At 38.2% G+C, this 15,537-nt stretch overlaps 1 protein-coding gene across 4 annotated transcripts in view; it reads right to left on the bottom strand.

Annotated features, from left to right (window-relative positions):
• The window catches only part of ZBTB16 (zinc finger and BTB domain containing 16), a 254,065-nt gene that overhangs the window by 9,071 nt on the left and 229,457 nt on the right, over positions 1 to 15,537 (bottom strand). For all 4 annotated transcript variants that reach the window (XM_074216713.1, XM_074216715.1, XM_074216712.1 and 1 more), the window contains exon 6: positions 1,407 to 1,574. In XM_074216713.1, coding sequence (XP_074072814.1) covers positions 1,407 to 1,574 — 168 coding nt within the window. The remainder of the gene's footprint in view (positions 1 to 1,406; positions 1,575 to 15,537) is intronic.

Here is a 15,537-nt window from a genome sequence, read left to right as displayed (position 1 = left end):
CTCCAATCTTCCTTATGAAATTTGGACAGCTTCTACTTGTTCCTTCCTCCATAGTTAAAGCAGTTGACCCCTCCTGTACAAAATAAGCCTTATTTTTATCTCATAATGCCCTGACCTCAACCTAAACTTTAACCAGCTTAACCTTAGTCAAATTCAATCCATCTTGACCCCAAACTTCAGGTTAAACTCAACCCTCAGGCTAACCTCCAAACTAGTATTCAGTTCAACCTTAATTCATTTTAACAGTTCACAGTATAAAACCTACACTGTCCACTCCCCTTTTCTGCATCTCTCTCAGGAGACACCTCTTGAGATCTACCCACCCCTTCCACTGTGCTCTTTGGAATGCCTGCACCATAAAATAATTTTTAAAAAAACTTGCTTTCATCTTAACCCTTTTCATTTATCATTTCTTCCATCTTCTGGCATATACAAGGACCTCACTCCTTTCTAAAGACATGGTACTACTGGTCAACCTTTCTAGCACTTATACTACCACCTTTAATCTGTCCCTCCCAACTCATTGGTTGTCAGGGGAGTCCTTGTCCCATTCTACCTGGCCCAATTTCCAGACTTTCCATCTATCACCATCACTCATATTTACCACCCAATCAAGATTCTAGTAGCTATTAGCTACTGATTCCCCAAATACTCTCAATAAGTTTATTAACTACCTCACAGAGAGAGAGAGAGAGAGAGAGAGAGAGAGACAGACAGACAGACAGACAGACACCCTCCCCCTTTCCTTGTCTTAGTTCCTTAGAGGTGATCCTATCCTCTCATAATTTTTGATCCTTTTATCTTTTCCTCTTTTTGTATCTATCAAAATATTTTCCTCTACACAAAAGAGATCATGTAACAACCACCTTCATTTTCATTCAATAAACTGCCTGGATCAAATATAAAATCTTGGGATTATCTTTCAAAGCCCTTCATGATCTGGCCCCTTTCTATTTTTCCAGTCTCCATACACCTCACTCCCTTCCTTCCCATTATCTGAGATACAGTGATACTCCTTGATATTCCTTGTACAGGACATGCCATTTCTCAAATCATGCATTTTTACTAGTTATATTCCATGTCTAGAACTTCTCCCTTTACCTCCACCTCTTGGCTTTCTTCAAGACTCAATGAAAATCCTACCTTCTTCAAGAAGCTTTTATACCTTCTTAGGTCTTAGTGCCTTCCCCCTGAGATTATCTCCAGTTTATTCTATATTCTGAGCTTTGTCTCTTCCGTCAGAATGTATACTGCTTGAAGGCAGGGATTCAGTCTATAATTTCAATAACAAGACCTGTCTTGCCTCAAGCTGCTGAGTCTCTATTTTTTTCACTCATTGCCACCCAAAGATGGGACCTCACTCTTTTCATTTCTCCTCCCAGCCTCCCTATCCCCTTCCTCAGTACCTGTATGGACCCTATAGTGGGTCTCCAGTTGGTGTTTGAGGCTAAACTTCTTTCCACAGCCATTGCATTCATAGGGCTTTTCCCCTGTGTGGATACGCTTGTGGCTCTTGAGCGTGCTTTCATCCCGGAAACAGCTGCCACAGAATTCGCATTCATATGGGTGGTCACCTGTAGGGGTACAAAGGATTGCAGTTGTTTAGTCATGTCCAACTTTTCCTGATCCCTTTTGGAGTTTTCTTTGCAAAGACACCTTAGTGGTTGGTTATTTCTTTTTCCAACTCCAGATGAGGAACCTGAGGCAAACAAGATTAGGTGACTTAATCAAGGTCACACAGCTAGTAAATATCAAAATTTGAATTCAAATCTTCCTGACTTCAGGCCCTGTGTTATATCTCCTGTACCACCTAGGTACCCTACAACAACAAAAACAATTCCTTGTCCTGATTTCTTTTAGGACATTAGGGATTGACAAGAGGAAGAGCAGAAGGAATAGGTTAGTTTATAATCTCCATTGTCTCAGAATACTCAGAGAGCTACTTCTATTCACATGGGCACAGCCCATGAGTTTATCACTTGTACTTTACTATTGAGAATACTATTTACCTAAAATACCTTCATGAAGAAAAAAAATGAGATAGGTTCAAAAGGTGACCAGAATAGAGGCCTTTAGGAGGTACAGCTCTGATGTACAAGGTTAAAATATAATAATGATGGTGCTATTATGTCTCTGTTACCTACATGATATAAATGGTATAATAACTTTTCTAGAGCTCTTCAAAATTTGTAAAATAGTTGATTAGAGGCAGTATATTATCTCTATTTTAAAAATGAGGAAATTGGGACTTATTAATAAATGAGAAGCTAGGAGTTGAGATCTTAATTCAGACATTGTGACTCCACCTTGCTATATCTCTAATTTATTATACTACTCTCCTTATGTTCTTTGTTCCTTTAACAAGGTGACTCAATGAGGCAGAACTGAGCTTAAGTTCTGCTTAAAATTTCCTAGCTGAGTGACCATAGGCAAAGTACTAAAACCTTTCTAAGTCTTAGTTTCCTCATCTATGAAATGGGAATAACAACAGTATCTGTATAACAGAGCTATCATGAGGATCAAATGAGATAAAATTTGTAAGGTACTTTGTAAAATATAAAGTACTATATAAATGTTAGCTATTATTAATTTATCTACTCTCTCAAACCAACAAGCTAGTTTAGGTGATGAGTTTAGTGTGAAGGATTCTTCAGTCTCTTACAGCTCTTAACTTTATGAGATGCCTCTTCCATCCATGAGTAAGAATTCAATTACCTCAACTAGGGATACAAAGTTCTCCATAGTTTGGTTGCAACTTAATTTTTCGTATTTAATACAAATCAATTTTTTAAGACGTCTACATTTTGGCCTATGACACTGTTCCCCAAACTTAACATTTCATTCCTTGCCTACGTGTTTTTACCCCTCATTACTGACAGGTGTTCCTTGCTTACTTTCACCTCTTAGAATCTTACCTCCTTTCTACCCTTATTTAAAGTTGCCTCCTTCCTTAGTAGCTCTTGACTTCCCTAGTTAATATTTTCTCAATCCTCAAATTTTCTGCATATAGTGTAATCCATCAGAAGAATGGAAGATCTTGAGGGCAGAGGTGATTTCATTTTTGTTTTTGAGTTCCTTATAGGGTTTTGTAAATAACAGGTGCTTAAAAATGTCCTATTATATAAAAAAATTTGCCCAATCCCATTATCACCATTCTTATGCCCAATAGCATTTGACTCTCTTTAGTACCCTAGATGATCAGAAGAGAAGATCCAGAGTCTAACAAACTTGGGATTTCATTCTAGCAGTGGGACCCTCTCAGGATGAAAGGTGAGACTTCCAACTACTTACTTATTACGGGAGTGAAGGAGCGGACAATAAAGATAGATTGATCACCCCAGACTTTGTTCATGAATATTTAAATATCGCTGATTCGTCTTGTCACTGTAATTACAATTTCTCTGGGCTGCATCTCCAACAACCACAGTTTATGGTAAAGAATGGCCCTCTGTATTTCACTTGTCCCTCTGCAGATGTGCGGGGCTGCCAACCGTGTAATGTCCTCTGCATTTCATACATTTTCTTCAGCTGCTGAAGGTTTAAGTCATCCACAATGACCTACGTTTTTTCATTATTCCCATGTCAAACTGCACTCGTGCCTGGGCATAAATTGTCCTTCTTGTTATAGACTCACATGCCTGTGCCTTCACTTCCTCTTTAAAATGATATTTTACTTTCTTTCCCTCTCAAATGTTTCCCCACCACCACTCTGGGCCTCTAACCAACCCCCCCCCCAAATTAGGGCTCCCATATCGATATAAATCCTCATCCTTCTGATGCTTCCAAAGGGTTTTTAAATCTCTGTGGGGAGTAGATACTGAAGACTGCTCATTCATATGCTGTCTTTGGTTTGTGGGAGGTGTCATGCAAATAACATTGATGACTTGGAAAAGGGAAAGGAGACTTCAATAGCAAGGAAGGTTGGAGGAGCAGAGAAATTCTTCCCATTGCCCAACTTTGACCTCCTGAACAGGGAGCAACTAATGGGAAGGTCCTGGGAAGTAATTTAGGACCAAGTGATTCCTTCAAACATATAATAGAAAATTTACCTCTTAGGCCTAGACATGGGATTCTTAACCATTTTGTATGTCCTAGACCCCTTTGACAGTCTGGTGAAATCTATGGATGGGCCCATTCCTAGAATCTTAAAAAAAAAGGTAATTGAAGGAAATACTTATCAGGTAATAGGTTAATGAAAAGAAAGATGTAATTTTTCCACCATCTAAGATCATGGACCCCTAAAATTTTTCTGTGGGATCCAAGTTAAGAACATGTGACCTAGACAATGAAGCCCCTTTTCCCTTTGGTGCCTTCCCTTGCTAGGGTCAAACTGGTAACAAGAAACCTTGACTTCTTCAAATTTAAAGGGAGTTTAGGCCAATTCAGTCTTTGGCACTATCTATCTCTGTATATCTATGAACATATGTGTCTAAAAGCAATGTTTTTTGTGTACACCTATGTGATACTGTCTCTGTGTCTGCCTGTATGGCTGGAATAGATGTTGCTATCTCAAATCTTCCATGAATCTCCCACCATTAGAGCTTTAATCAAGGATTCAGTATCCTCATTAAGATAGAAATAAATAAATTAAATAAGGACCATGAAGAATCCCAATCAGGCCAGTAATTAAAAGTCATTGGGGGCCACTCAGCAAGGCCCTGCCAACTGATATGTTTTTCCTCTGGAGGCCATGATAGTTTTAAAAAAGTGTGTGTGTGTGTGGGGGGGGGTGTTAAGTCTGAGTGGTACATCTGTTTGGATCTTAATGAATTTAACTTTGAATTAGATCATATGTTAAATGACTTTAAGTATGGAATTCTATCTAGGGAAAGAAAAAGAAAATAACTGGGAGAGGGGCAGGGAGGGGCAGGAGATATTGGAGAAGGATGGAACAGAAAGAGAGAAGATGGGGTGTGGTGCAGAGAGAGACAGAAAGACAGAGACAGAGAGAGAGACAGAGAAAGACAGAGATAGAGAGAGAGAGATGGAGATACAGAGATTTCAAGGCAACAAGAGCACCTGGTCTGAAACCCTCTCCCCAAGAGTTAATTGTGTCCGAGTCTCCATAACGTACACAAAACTGGCTGCAGAACTAAAAATCCAATTTGTGGTATGTTGATTAACTCTGTAGCCTTCTTAATGAGCTTGACATTAAGTGCAGGACAAACGAGACTAATTAGAGCCCCCTCTGGCCTGCACAGTGCACCTGTGACCCCCTGCTTTTAGATCTCGTTACCTGATGGTTTCACTAGCAGGGTCAATCCCAGTCCCCATCCTCCCTGCCCCCACCCTTTCATTTTCCTGGCCCTTCCATCCCACCCCCTTCCTTCTGCACAGCTGAGAGTTTATTATATGATGAGCCGTGTGAATCAGGGATCCATCAATGCCAAGAGCTCGGCTGGACTAACCTACCAAACACAGCTGCGGACGCTAAACACACATCCCCAGAAGCAAATGGACCGGGAACAACAGAATATTAATGAGGCATTGTGCATGCATGTGTATGTATGTGTTTATGTGTGTATGGATCCATGTGAATAAGTATGTCCATACAAATGGATTCATGATTGTGGATTTGTTTACCTTGTTACATACAGAATTGTTACATACCGATTGCCTTTTTAAAGGCATGAAGACTTTTCTTGAGCCCCCATAACCCAGGAAAGTTTCTCAGTAAAGGTGAGATGAATGCTTTTCCTTTCCCAGACCTTCATTCATCTGGCAACAGCCTAGGGGCCTCAAACTAAATCTGACCAAGTTGAAGAATGCCAAATATATAAACTGAAGCCACAACCCAGAAATCCAAGAGTTGCCCCAGTCAGTGACCTGAACTCATGAAATGAATCCTCTGTATGCAAGGAAGGGGCAGAGCCTGGAAAGATGTCACTATCTGTATACTCTTGCACCTACAACTATGAGCAGAGGCAGATAGATGGAAAACCAATCCTGAGCCCCCACAATATGGGGTCAAGGCACTGCACAAAGCTCAAAAGTAAGTGAAGGGAGAGTAGGCTGTTTCTAGTCTCTTTATACACACTAACACCCCACCCCAAAGATTCAGTGGACCAGGAATCCATGATCTGAAGTTGTGACTTACGCAATCACAAGAAGAGTTTCAAGCTCATAAGGAGTCTGAGCTTACAACCCCGGGTCTATACTTTCTCTTCTTACCCTGGTATAAACTAAACTGCTGGATCCCAGGAATACAAATTTATTGATCCTGCAGATGTGAGAGGAAGCTAAGTATGGCATCTCAAATACTCCCCAGGGTAGAAGCTAAGGTGATGACCAAGGCTAGAAAATGAAAACAATGGCTCCCACATTCATTCAGAACTTGACATCTTTGCAAACAGCCCCAATCACCTGTTTCCCACATCTCATGGATGTCTATCATACAAACTTTATAGCCACTTGTCACTGACACTCTCATCCCTTCCACATTCAAATCAACATTGATCATTAGTATTTTTCTTGCCCCCTTTTGGGGACAGCATTTGTGATTTAATTGATCAAGAGAATTACCCTCCACTATTCATTCAACTCAGGGTTTTTAGAGGATTTCCAGGGAGCACAGAGTCAAGCAATTTCCTCAGGGTCACAATCCTATTTGTTTTCAAGGCAAGACACAAACCCCTATCTTCCTGACTTTGAGGCAAGCTCTCTATTCATGAAACCACACTTCTCCTCTCCTTCTGGATGGCTAACACATTCCTACTTCCTGCTCCCCAATCCCTATGATTCAAAGGTGTTAGCTTCTATGGTGAGTTCCATTTCTCCTGTGCCTTCTTCCTGTCTGCCATTCTCCTCTACCTTGGTATGGAGGTTTTCTTGGGAAATATGCTGGAGGGGGTTTGCCATTCCCTTCTCTACCTTATTTTACAGATAAGGAAACTGAGGCAAACAGGGGTAAGTGACTTCTCGGAGTCATATAGCTTGTTCGTGCCTAAGGCTGGATTTGAACTCAGGTCTTTCTGACTTTGAGACTGGAGCTCCATCTACTGTACCATCCAGTTGCCCAACTCCAAACTAACTAAATTTAAGTTAAAAGGATCACATATTCAGAACTAGAAGGGGCCATTCAGGGTATCGAATACAACCCTATCAGTTTGCAGATGGGGAAACTGAAACCCAGAGATGTTAAATAATTTGTTTAAGGTCACATAGGTAGCAAGTGGCAGAGAAAAGGCACCAGGATCCTCTGATGCCAATCTAGTACCATTCTGCCTCACACCATATTCTACCTCTATGGATTCACATGAAAAGTCCCCCATGACCAATAGTGCATCTCTGTCTTTTAGATTCTCTTCATCTTCCCTTCCATTCTCTCCACATAATTAGCCCTGATCCCCTACTCTCACTTCAGGCATTAAAATTTTCTCAAATTTCTTCAAATATTTACTTATTGTATCTAGTGATTTTATCCTTCCCAGAAGAAGGTGAACTCTGTCAGTGGGTGGAGACACTTTGTCTCCCTATTCTCAGCACCTACCAAGGGAGCCTGATCATAGTTGACATTTCATATAAGTTTGTTGAATTAAACTGAATGAGTAGAGTGAGGCCTAGCAGCAGGAGGAAAAAACTCAGTGTGTTACCTCAAATGGGAATTATCTATTCTCCACTCCTGAACTATCTTCTAGAGAATCCCTTGAAAGACCAAAAGGTAGCCAGCCTTCTTTTCAATTCATCCAAAGGCAAAGACCTCTATCCCCTTGCTCTCTTTTCCAGTCCCCAAACCTCAGCTACTAGAAATTCAGAGGTAGATAGATAGCATATCATTTCTTCAAATATATATTTATCCTACTTATACACAATCCAAAGATGCCTGGTCAAATGCATAAGATCATAAAGATCTGGACACAAAAACAGAATAAGAACTACAGAATCTCATCTTTGAAATGGATGTCAGATAAGTGCTCATTCAGCCTTTGTCTAAAGGCCTCCAATGAGGGAGAACCTTCATTAACTTTTGTTGGAATGGGTTCCAAATGTTAGCAATTAGAGCAAAGGCTCTTGGACACACACACACACACACTCTCTCTCTCTCTCTCTCTCTCTCTCTCTCTCTCTCTCTCTCTTTCATTGATCCATATCTATTTCTTCCTTTTTTCTCCTCTCTTTTTTTTCTTTCCCTGTCAATTTGACTACTTTTTGATTCTATCTATTCTACCAAACCTTCCTTAATTCCTAAATCTGCCTCATATCAACTTTGGCCCATTGTTCCTAATTTGGCCATGTAGTACCATGAAGATCCAGTCTATTACTTCATTCATTTTATGATCCTTCAAATATTTGAAGACAAGTAACATTACAGCCATATATCTTTTCTTCAGGTGGAACATCCCCAGTTCCTTCAAGTGATTTTAAGGTGGAATAATTTTAAGATTCTTTGTCATCTTGGTTATCTCCTCTGTAGCTTTATCAGTCATTCTTCCTAAAATGTAGCCTAGGATATAATACAATACTCAAGATAGAATATTATTATGGCACGGTACAGCAAGACTGTCACCTCCTTATTGGTGAACACCACGCCTCTCTTAATACAGCCTAAAATCATTAGTTTTCTTGGATACCATAACACACTAATGACTCATACTAAACTTTCAGTCTGCTAAATCTTCATCTCTTTTTCAAATGAACTCTTATCTCCCCCACAACTTGTAGTTGTGATTTATTTTTGGATACAAGTCTAATACTTTGTCTTTATCCTTATTAAATTTCATCTTATTAGATCCAATTCAGTGTTCTAGTCTATTAAAGGTTTTTGTAGATCCTGAATCTGCTATTCAGTACTTAGATTCCTCCAGCTTAGTATCACGTGCAAACTTGTCAAGCAGGCCCTCTATTGTTTTATGCAAGTCATTGGCAAGGAGCCAAAGCAAAGCTTCTTGGGTTACTACACTGAAGACCTCCTTCTAAACTGATTAGAAGATGAACTGATCATCAGATAATTAATGACTATTTTTTGATTCTTCCTATTAAATTCCAATTTCATCTATGCTTCAGTCCACATTCCTTCATTTTTTCCACAATACTAGCTTAAGAGACTTTGCTGAAAGTTTCCTTAATGATTTATGCAACCTACAGCTAGTGCATTGCCCAGATCTGATCTAGTAATGCTATCAAAAAAGGAAATAAGGGGGTGGCTAGGTGGTATAGTAGATAGAGCACCAGCCTTGGAGTCAGGAGTACCTGGGTTCAAATCCGACTTCAGACACTAAATAATTACCTAGCCATGTGGCCTTGGGCAAGCCACTTAACCCCATTGCCTTGAAAAAAAATCTAAAAAATAAAAAAAGAAATAAGATTAGACTGGCAGGATGAAACCATACTGGTTTGTCAGGGCCTTTTTCAAGATAATAATCCATTTAACAAAAACTTCTAGCTTCTGATCAGGTTTTGAAGTCAAACTTTTGAGTCAAAAGACTATTCCCTCTCCTTGCCCCTCATTCTTTTTAAGGGGACAATTGCTCTTCTCCCAGTCTATGTATCTATGCCCCAATTTCAAATGGAATTGTGTGACACAGAAGATGCTGACAAGTAATCACCTACCATGATGTTACTATATCAAAGAAGGGGCTGTGCTCTATGAGCAGAGTAGAACTGAAGCAGCTCAAAAGGAACCTGAGCTATACAAATTTAGAGACATCTCCACTCTAAATGTGCACATTGATTTTTTGTGCCTCACCTGTGTTAGAGTATTCTAAGTACCTATTGGTCTGATCAGCCACAGTTGAACACACTGTAAGATGACTCTAATATAGTAATGTCATTTTGGTCCTCTTCGAGGACTATCTTGTTCAATGTAATTTCCCAAAGATAATTAATAGGCTCAAATCTTCACCTCTTCTAGTTCTTTGATTACTCAAGAATTTCCTTTTTTTTTAAAGGAAATCAGTTATCCTCTTCCTCCCAATATTGTTATAAATCTCTTCTTGTTGCCTTTACTTTATCAGCCTCAGTTCATTCTTGATGTTAGCAATTCTGATACTATTCTTTCAAGAATGTAAAAAAGGTTTTGTATCTATCTCTGTTTCCTGTGCTAACTTCTATCTCTCCTACAAGTCTATTAAAAAATCTAAGTTGGCCAACAGCCTCCCTTTGGTCTCCAGAGACAGTTCTCCCTTTTTTCCTCACTTAAGAACTGTTATTTCCTACCTTAACCTTCTAAGTTAAGTTTCTAAGTAGATTTTAGAAGCTACTATAATTGTCATCCTGTAGACCACAGGATTATCCCTATTCTTTCTCTAAATTCTTTGAAACTTGACTTTCTGAAATCTAGGTTGCATGACAGAATATACCAACTTTCTTCTCTCATAGATTCTAAGATGAAGTATTATATCTCCAGTAATTTCTCATTTCTACTTCATCATCAAGTATCTCATTGGTAAAAATAAGATACAGAACAAACTTTTCCTTTGTTGGATACTTTTGAAATCAAAAGGATAGCATTCTTAATCAAGGAAGTCAACAAATTCTTACTTCCTCAGTGCAAGAGAAAGAAGAGAAGGGGGCAAAAGAGGAGAGGGGAGGGGAAAGAAGGGGAGAGGAGAGGAGGGGAGGGGAAAGGAATCACCTATGCTTCTATGTCAAGGATATGATATGCTATATTTCTTCTTTGTGCTCAGGTGGTATTCAGTACACACCTATAATATTTTCACTTCTGTTTCTGCCTCCAGTGATCTCTATCATGCTCACCCCAAGTTTCTGAATTTCTTCATGAGTATCTCTTTTTAACAAAGTTATTATATCTCCTTTCACCTATTCTGTTTTATTTAAATAATGGACACTTTTCCAGAATCATATTTCACTCATTTGAACTACACCAAACTTCAGTATTGCCTTGGAGACCCAATTCTTATCCTTCTATTTGAATCTTGAGTTCATTCTGTTATTCAATCTTTGTGACTTCAAGTAAAAATATCTTAGCTAATTGGACTTAGTGCTGGATCCTTTCTTAGATTTTTGTCTCCTGTGAATTTCTGGGCATTTCAAAGATTAATAATTTCCTTACAGGGTAACTACTGATAACTCAAATGATATTCTTTTTACAGTGTAACTACTTGTAGCTTGGTAGATATCCTATACACAGGTAGTTTTCTCCTCCCCTCTTTTTTTTCAGTTTGAAGCCCTTTTGATTAGATGTGCAGAACTCCCAAGTAGTCATGTTAGGTAAACCCCATCTCTCACCAAGAAATCTGTCACTCCTATATTTTAAGTCATGGTCCAAAAAGCAAAATCTTCTACTTCTTATCTATAGCTGTTTACTTTAAAAATCGGCATTTCCCCTTCTAAAACCCTTGTCTTTACTTTGTAGCAATGATGAAAACACTCCCTATATCCCTACAGTTTTTAGATTCATGTGCAATTTGTAATCTTTAAAAATTCTTTTGAATCAACTGTGAATGATTTAGCTATTCTCAACAATGCAATGATCCAAGACAATTCTGAAGGTCTTATGAAGAAAAATGCTATCCATCTCCAAAGAAAGAACTGATGGATTCTGAAATGCTGATTGAAGACTTTTTCTTTACTTTTTTTTGGGTTGTTTTTGTCTGTGGTGCCTTCACAACTTGACTAACATGGAAATATGTTTTGCATGACTGCACATGTGTAACATATTAAATTACTTGCCTTCTCAATTAGGGATGAGAGGAGGGAGGGAATTTGGAACTCAAAAATTTTTTAAATGAATGCTAAAAATTCCTTTTACATGGAATTGGGGAAAAATAAAATATTAAAATTTTTAAAGTGCTTTCTAGTTTTTCTGGCAGGATCATTTATGCCCATGTGAATCACAGATATGTGCAGTAGTTAGTCATCTGGCCTAATAAATCTTGGAAAGTTCTCTATGCCATCTTGAATACATGTCCCAGGAAAACAGCATACCTCTCAATTTTTATCATATAAAGAAAAAACTCACTAAGACATAGAGGCACATGCATAGACAAATATCACTGAGTCAGATGGGATGAAATGTATACCTATACAGTCTCAAAACCATGAAGGCCCATTTAAGAGATAGACATTCAAATACTGATAAATTCATTGGTCTTCTTAGAAAATGAAATAAAAAACAGCTAAATTCACAAAAAAGTTCTAGATGTTAATATTATATTTTTATACTTGGAAAAAAGGAAGCAGAAGTGCTACTTTTGATTTACTCCTTACCAAAGTAAATAACACAGGGAGAAAGAAAAATACACTAATGCTGCTTAGGTTCCCCAGGTGAAGAAACTCCCCCAAGGCTTATCTGATCCTGCTTTTCCTCCATCTAACCTTCATCATTTCTTTTGTTAATACATGTATATTTACATTGTGCCTTTACATGCACATATATAAACACATATAAAAAAAACAACAATATTTTTTCTTTTTCTTACTCTCTTCATATTCCAGCAATTAAACAAGAGTAACTGCAAAGAATCCAACTTTCAGGGTTACATAATGTGTGAGTAAGTGAATACTGAGCCAAGATTTTCTAGGGAAAATATATAAATGAGGCATGGTAAAGATGGAACAAAAACTCCATTCCAAGGGAGATTTCTACCTTCATCAGATCTAATGTAAAGTAAGAAAAGAAATTACAAATAGAGCAAGAAAGGCTATATGAAACTATCCCTTTCTCCCACTTTGGTTTTTCCACTCTTCTTATTAGTAAATAGTATAGTAGAGTAGAAAGAGCCTAAATTTAGAGTCATGGGATTCAAATTCAAATTCTTCCTATGAATTATATGTGTCATCTTGGGTGAATCACTTTCTTCATCCATAAAATGAAGGGTTTGGACTTCAATTTTGTTGTTGTTTTTTTGCAAGGAAATGAAGTTAAATTGACTTACCCAAGGTTACACAGCTAGGTAATTATTAAGTGTCTGAGTTTGGATTTGAACTCAGGTCCTCCAGACTTCAGGGCCAATGCTCTGGGCAGTGACCTAACTGCCCATGGACTTCATTTTTTAAGATCCCCTTCAATTCTATAAATATGATCCTATGAGAATTTTCAAAAATGCCACTTTTGAAAGTACCTTCTAATCAAGTACTAGACAGGGCAGGGGAACAAAGAGGATGCAAATTTAATCCCATCATTACAATTAGCTAGTTCCTTAATAATCATGCCTCTTCAAGGCATGAATAAGGCCCCATGACTTCTGTAACCATGAAAGGAGTATCTTTTCAAAACCATCATTAAAACAAGACCCACTTTGTTAAGGTATGGGAATACAAATAGAAGTAAGAAAGACAATCTCAAGGAAGTTACTATTTTTTTTTGCAAAGCAATGGGGTTAAGTGGCTTGCCCAAGACCAAACAGCTAGGTAATTATTAAGTGTCTAAGGCTGGATTTGAACTCAGGTACTCCTGACTCCAGGACCAGTGCTCTATCCACTGCGCCACCTAGCCACCCCTAGAAAGTTATGGTTTCTAATGGAAGAAAGATAGCATATGAGGGGAACTATAAAAGAGAGTATGCATAAGGAAGAAAGAGCTCCGTTCCCTCCCCCCCCAAAAAGAATTGGATCTATTGACCCACCAGCACTCTTTATGTGAAAAGTGTTTTATAGTTGTTTTCGTTGAGTTTCTGAATCTGCCTTGGCAAGTAGACTCCCAAGTATTTTATGTTGTCTGAAGTTATTTTAAATAGGATTTCTCTTTCTAGCTCTTGCTACTGTATCTTGCTAGTAATATATAGAAATGCTGAGGATTTATGTGGGTTTATTTTATATCCTGCGACTTTGCTAAAGTTGCTAATTGTTTCCAGTAGTTTTTTAGATGAATTTTAAGGGTTCTCTAAGTATACCATCATATCATCTGCAAAGAGTGAGTTTTGTTTCTTCCTATCCAATTCTAATTCTTTCAATTTCTTTTTCTTCTCTGATTGCTGAAGCTAAGATTTTTGATGTAATATTGAATAGTAGTGGTGATAGTGGGCATCTTTGTTTCACTCCTGGTCTTATTGAGAATGTCTCTAGCTTATCCCCATTGCATATAATGCTTGTTGATGGTTTCAGATAGATACCCATCAGCACTCTTATAAGGCTGGATTGATGATGCTCTCGCTTTGACTGGTTGGGCAGAGCAGGCTATCCCCAGTCCTGATACAGTATCCTTAAATTTTGTGATTTTTAGTTATCATTGAGAGGCAATATGGACCAATTGATAAGAGTAACAAGGCTGGAATTAAGAAGACCTGGATTTGAAGCTCAATTCTGATGTTTTTAAGTTTTAGGGATCAAGATATGGTGAAACAGAAAAACTTCTGCTTTTGATAGACCTGATTTTCTTTAGAGGCATTCCCTTCTGAGCAACCAATAAGGTTCCGTTAAGAATAGCATCTTCCCTATACAATACCTGGCTTTCCTCCTGATTGCTGAATGACTCTATGTGGGATGGGCCCAGAAATACCTATAGCCAAAAACAGTGATGAGAGTCATCAAATCCATAAGACACTTCTCCAGTGCTTATCAATATTCTTCCCTCTTCTCACCAGCACTTTTAAGACACTGTCACCTAAATTCCAGATGTTGGTCATCAAACCTATCCTGCCCCTGACTGAATCCTTTGGCTTGGGTGATTGTGGTAATGGTGTTTTATTGTCTCCTCTTTTTTTGTTGTTCCTTAGGTGTTTCAAATTTCCCAGTCATTTTCAAATCAAGCTACCTTATGCATACTCTCTTTTATAGCTCCTCTCATGTTATCTTTCCTCCATTAGAAATGTAACTTCCTTGAGGTAGTCACTTTTATTGTATTCCCATACTTAGCAAATGGGTCTAATGGTTTAATAAGTAGGAATTTCTTTCGTTCATTGATTAATTGATCACCTTTCTTGTGAGGAGAAAAATATTCCTATAATAAGGATCAACTATTTGTAGCATTATTGGCTGGTTTGCTTCTTCTATTGAAATTTTTAAGTCCCAAAACAGTTATAGTAGACTAGGACAGTGGTGTCAAACTCAAACAGAAATAAGTCCCTATGGGCTGAAAACTGACGTAGAAAACCACAAGTTTACATTACCTATGGCTTATTGTATTTTCATTTACTTTGTTAAATATTTCCTTATTAAATTTTAATTTGGTTCCGATAGCTTCTCCGGTCTGACACTTCCAGACTGGGACATCTAGACAAATCACAGAATCTCTTTGAGTTTTAATCCCCTCATCTGCAAAATGGAGATATAATGTCAATGGTATATCTCATGGGGGCATTGTGAGGCTTAAATGAAATGTTACATAATAAAGCACTTTTCAAACTTTGAAACAACATGTTAGTTACCATTATCATTACTGCATTTTGTTGTTGTTCAGTCATTTTCAATTATACCTGACTGTTCAGGATCCCTTTGGGAGTTTTCTTGGAAAAGATACTAGAGTGGTTTCCTTTTTCAGCTCATTTTACAGAAGAGGAAACTGAGGCAAACAGGGTTAAGTGATTTTACCAAGGTCATACAGCTAGGAAGTATCTGAGGTCGAATCTGAATTAGGTCTTCTGGACTCCAATTCTAGTCCTCTATTCACTGCATAATCTTTCATAAAACTAGAGATCC

The sequence above is a fragment of the Macrotis lagotis genome, chromosome 1, assembly GCF_037893015.1.
Source record: "Macrotis lagotis isolate mMagLag1 chromosome 1, bilby.v1.9.chrom.fasta, whole genome shotgun sequence".
NCBI classification, from domain to species: Eukaryota; Metazoa; Chordata; class Mammalia; order Peramelemorphia; family Peramelidae; genus Macrotis; species Macrotis lagotis.
This window is presented reverse-complemented; position numbering and strand designations above follow the sequence as displayed.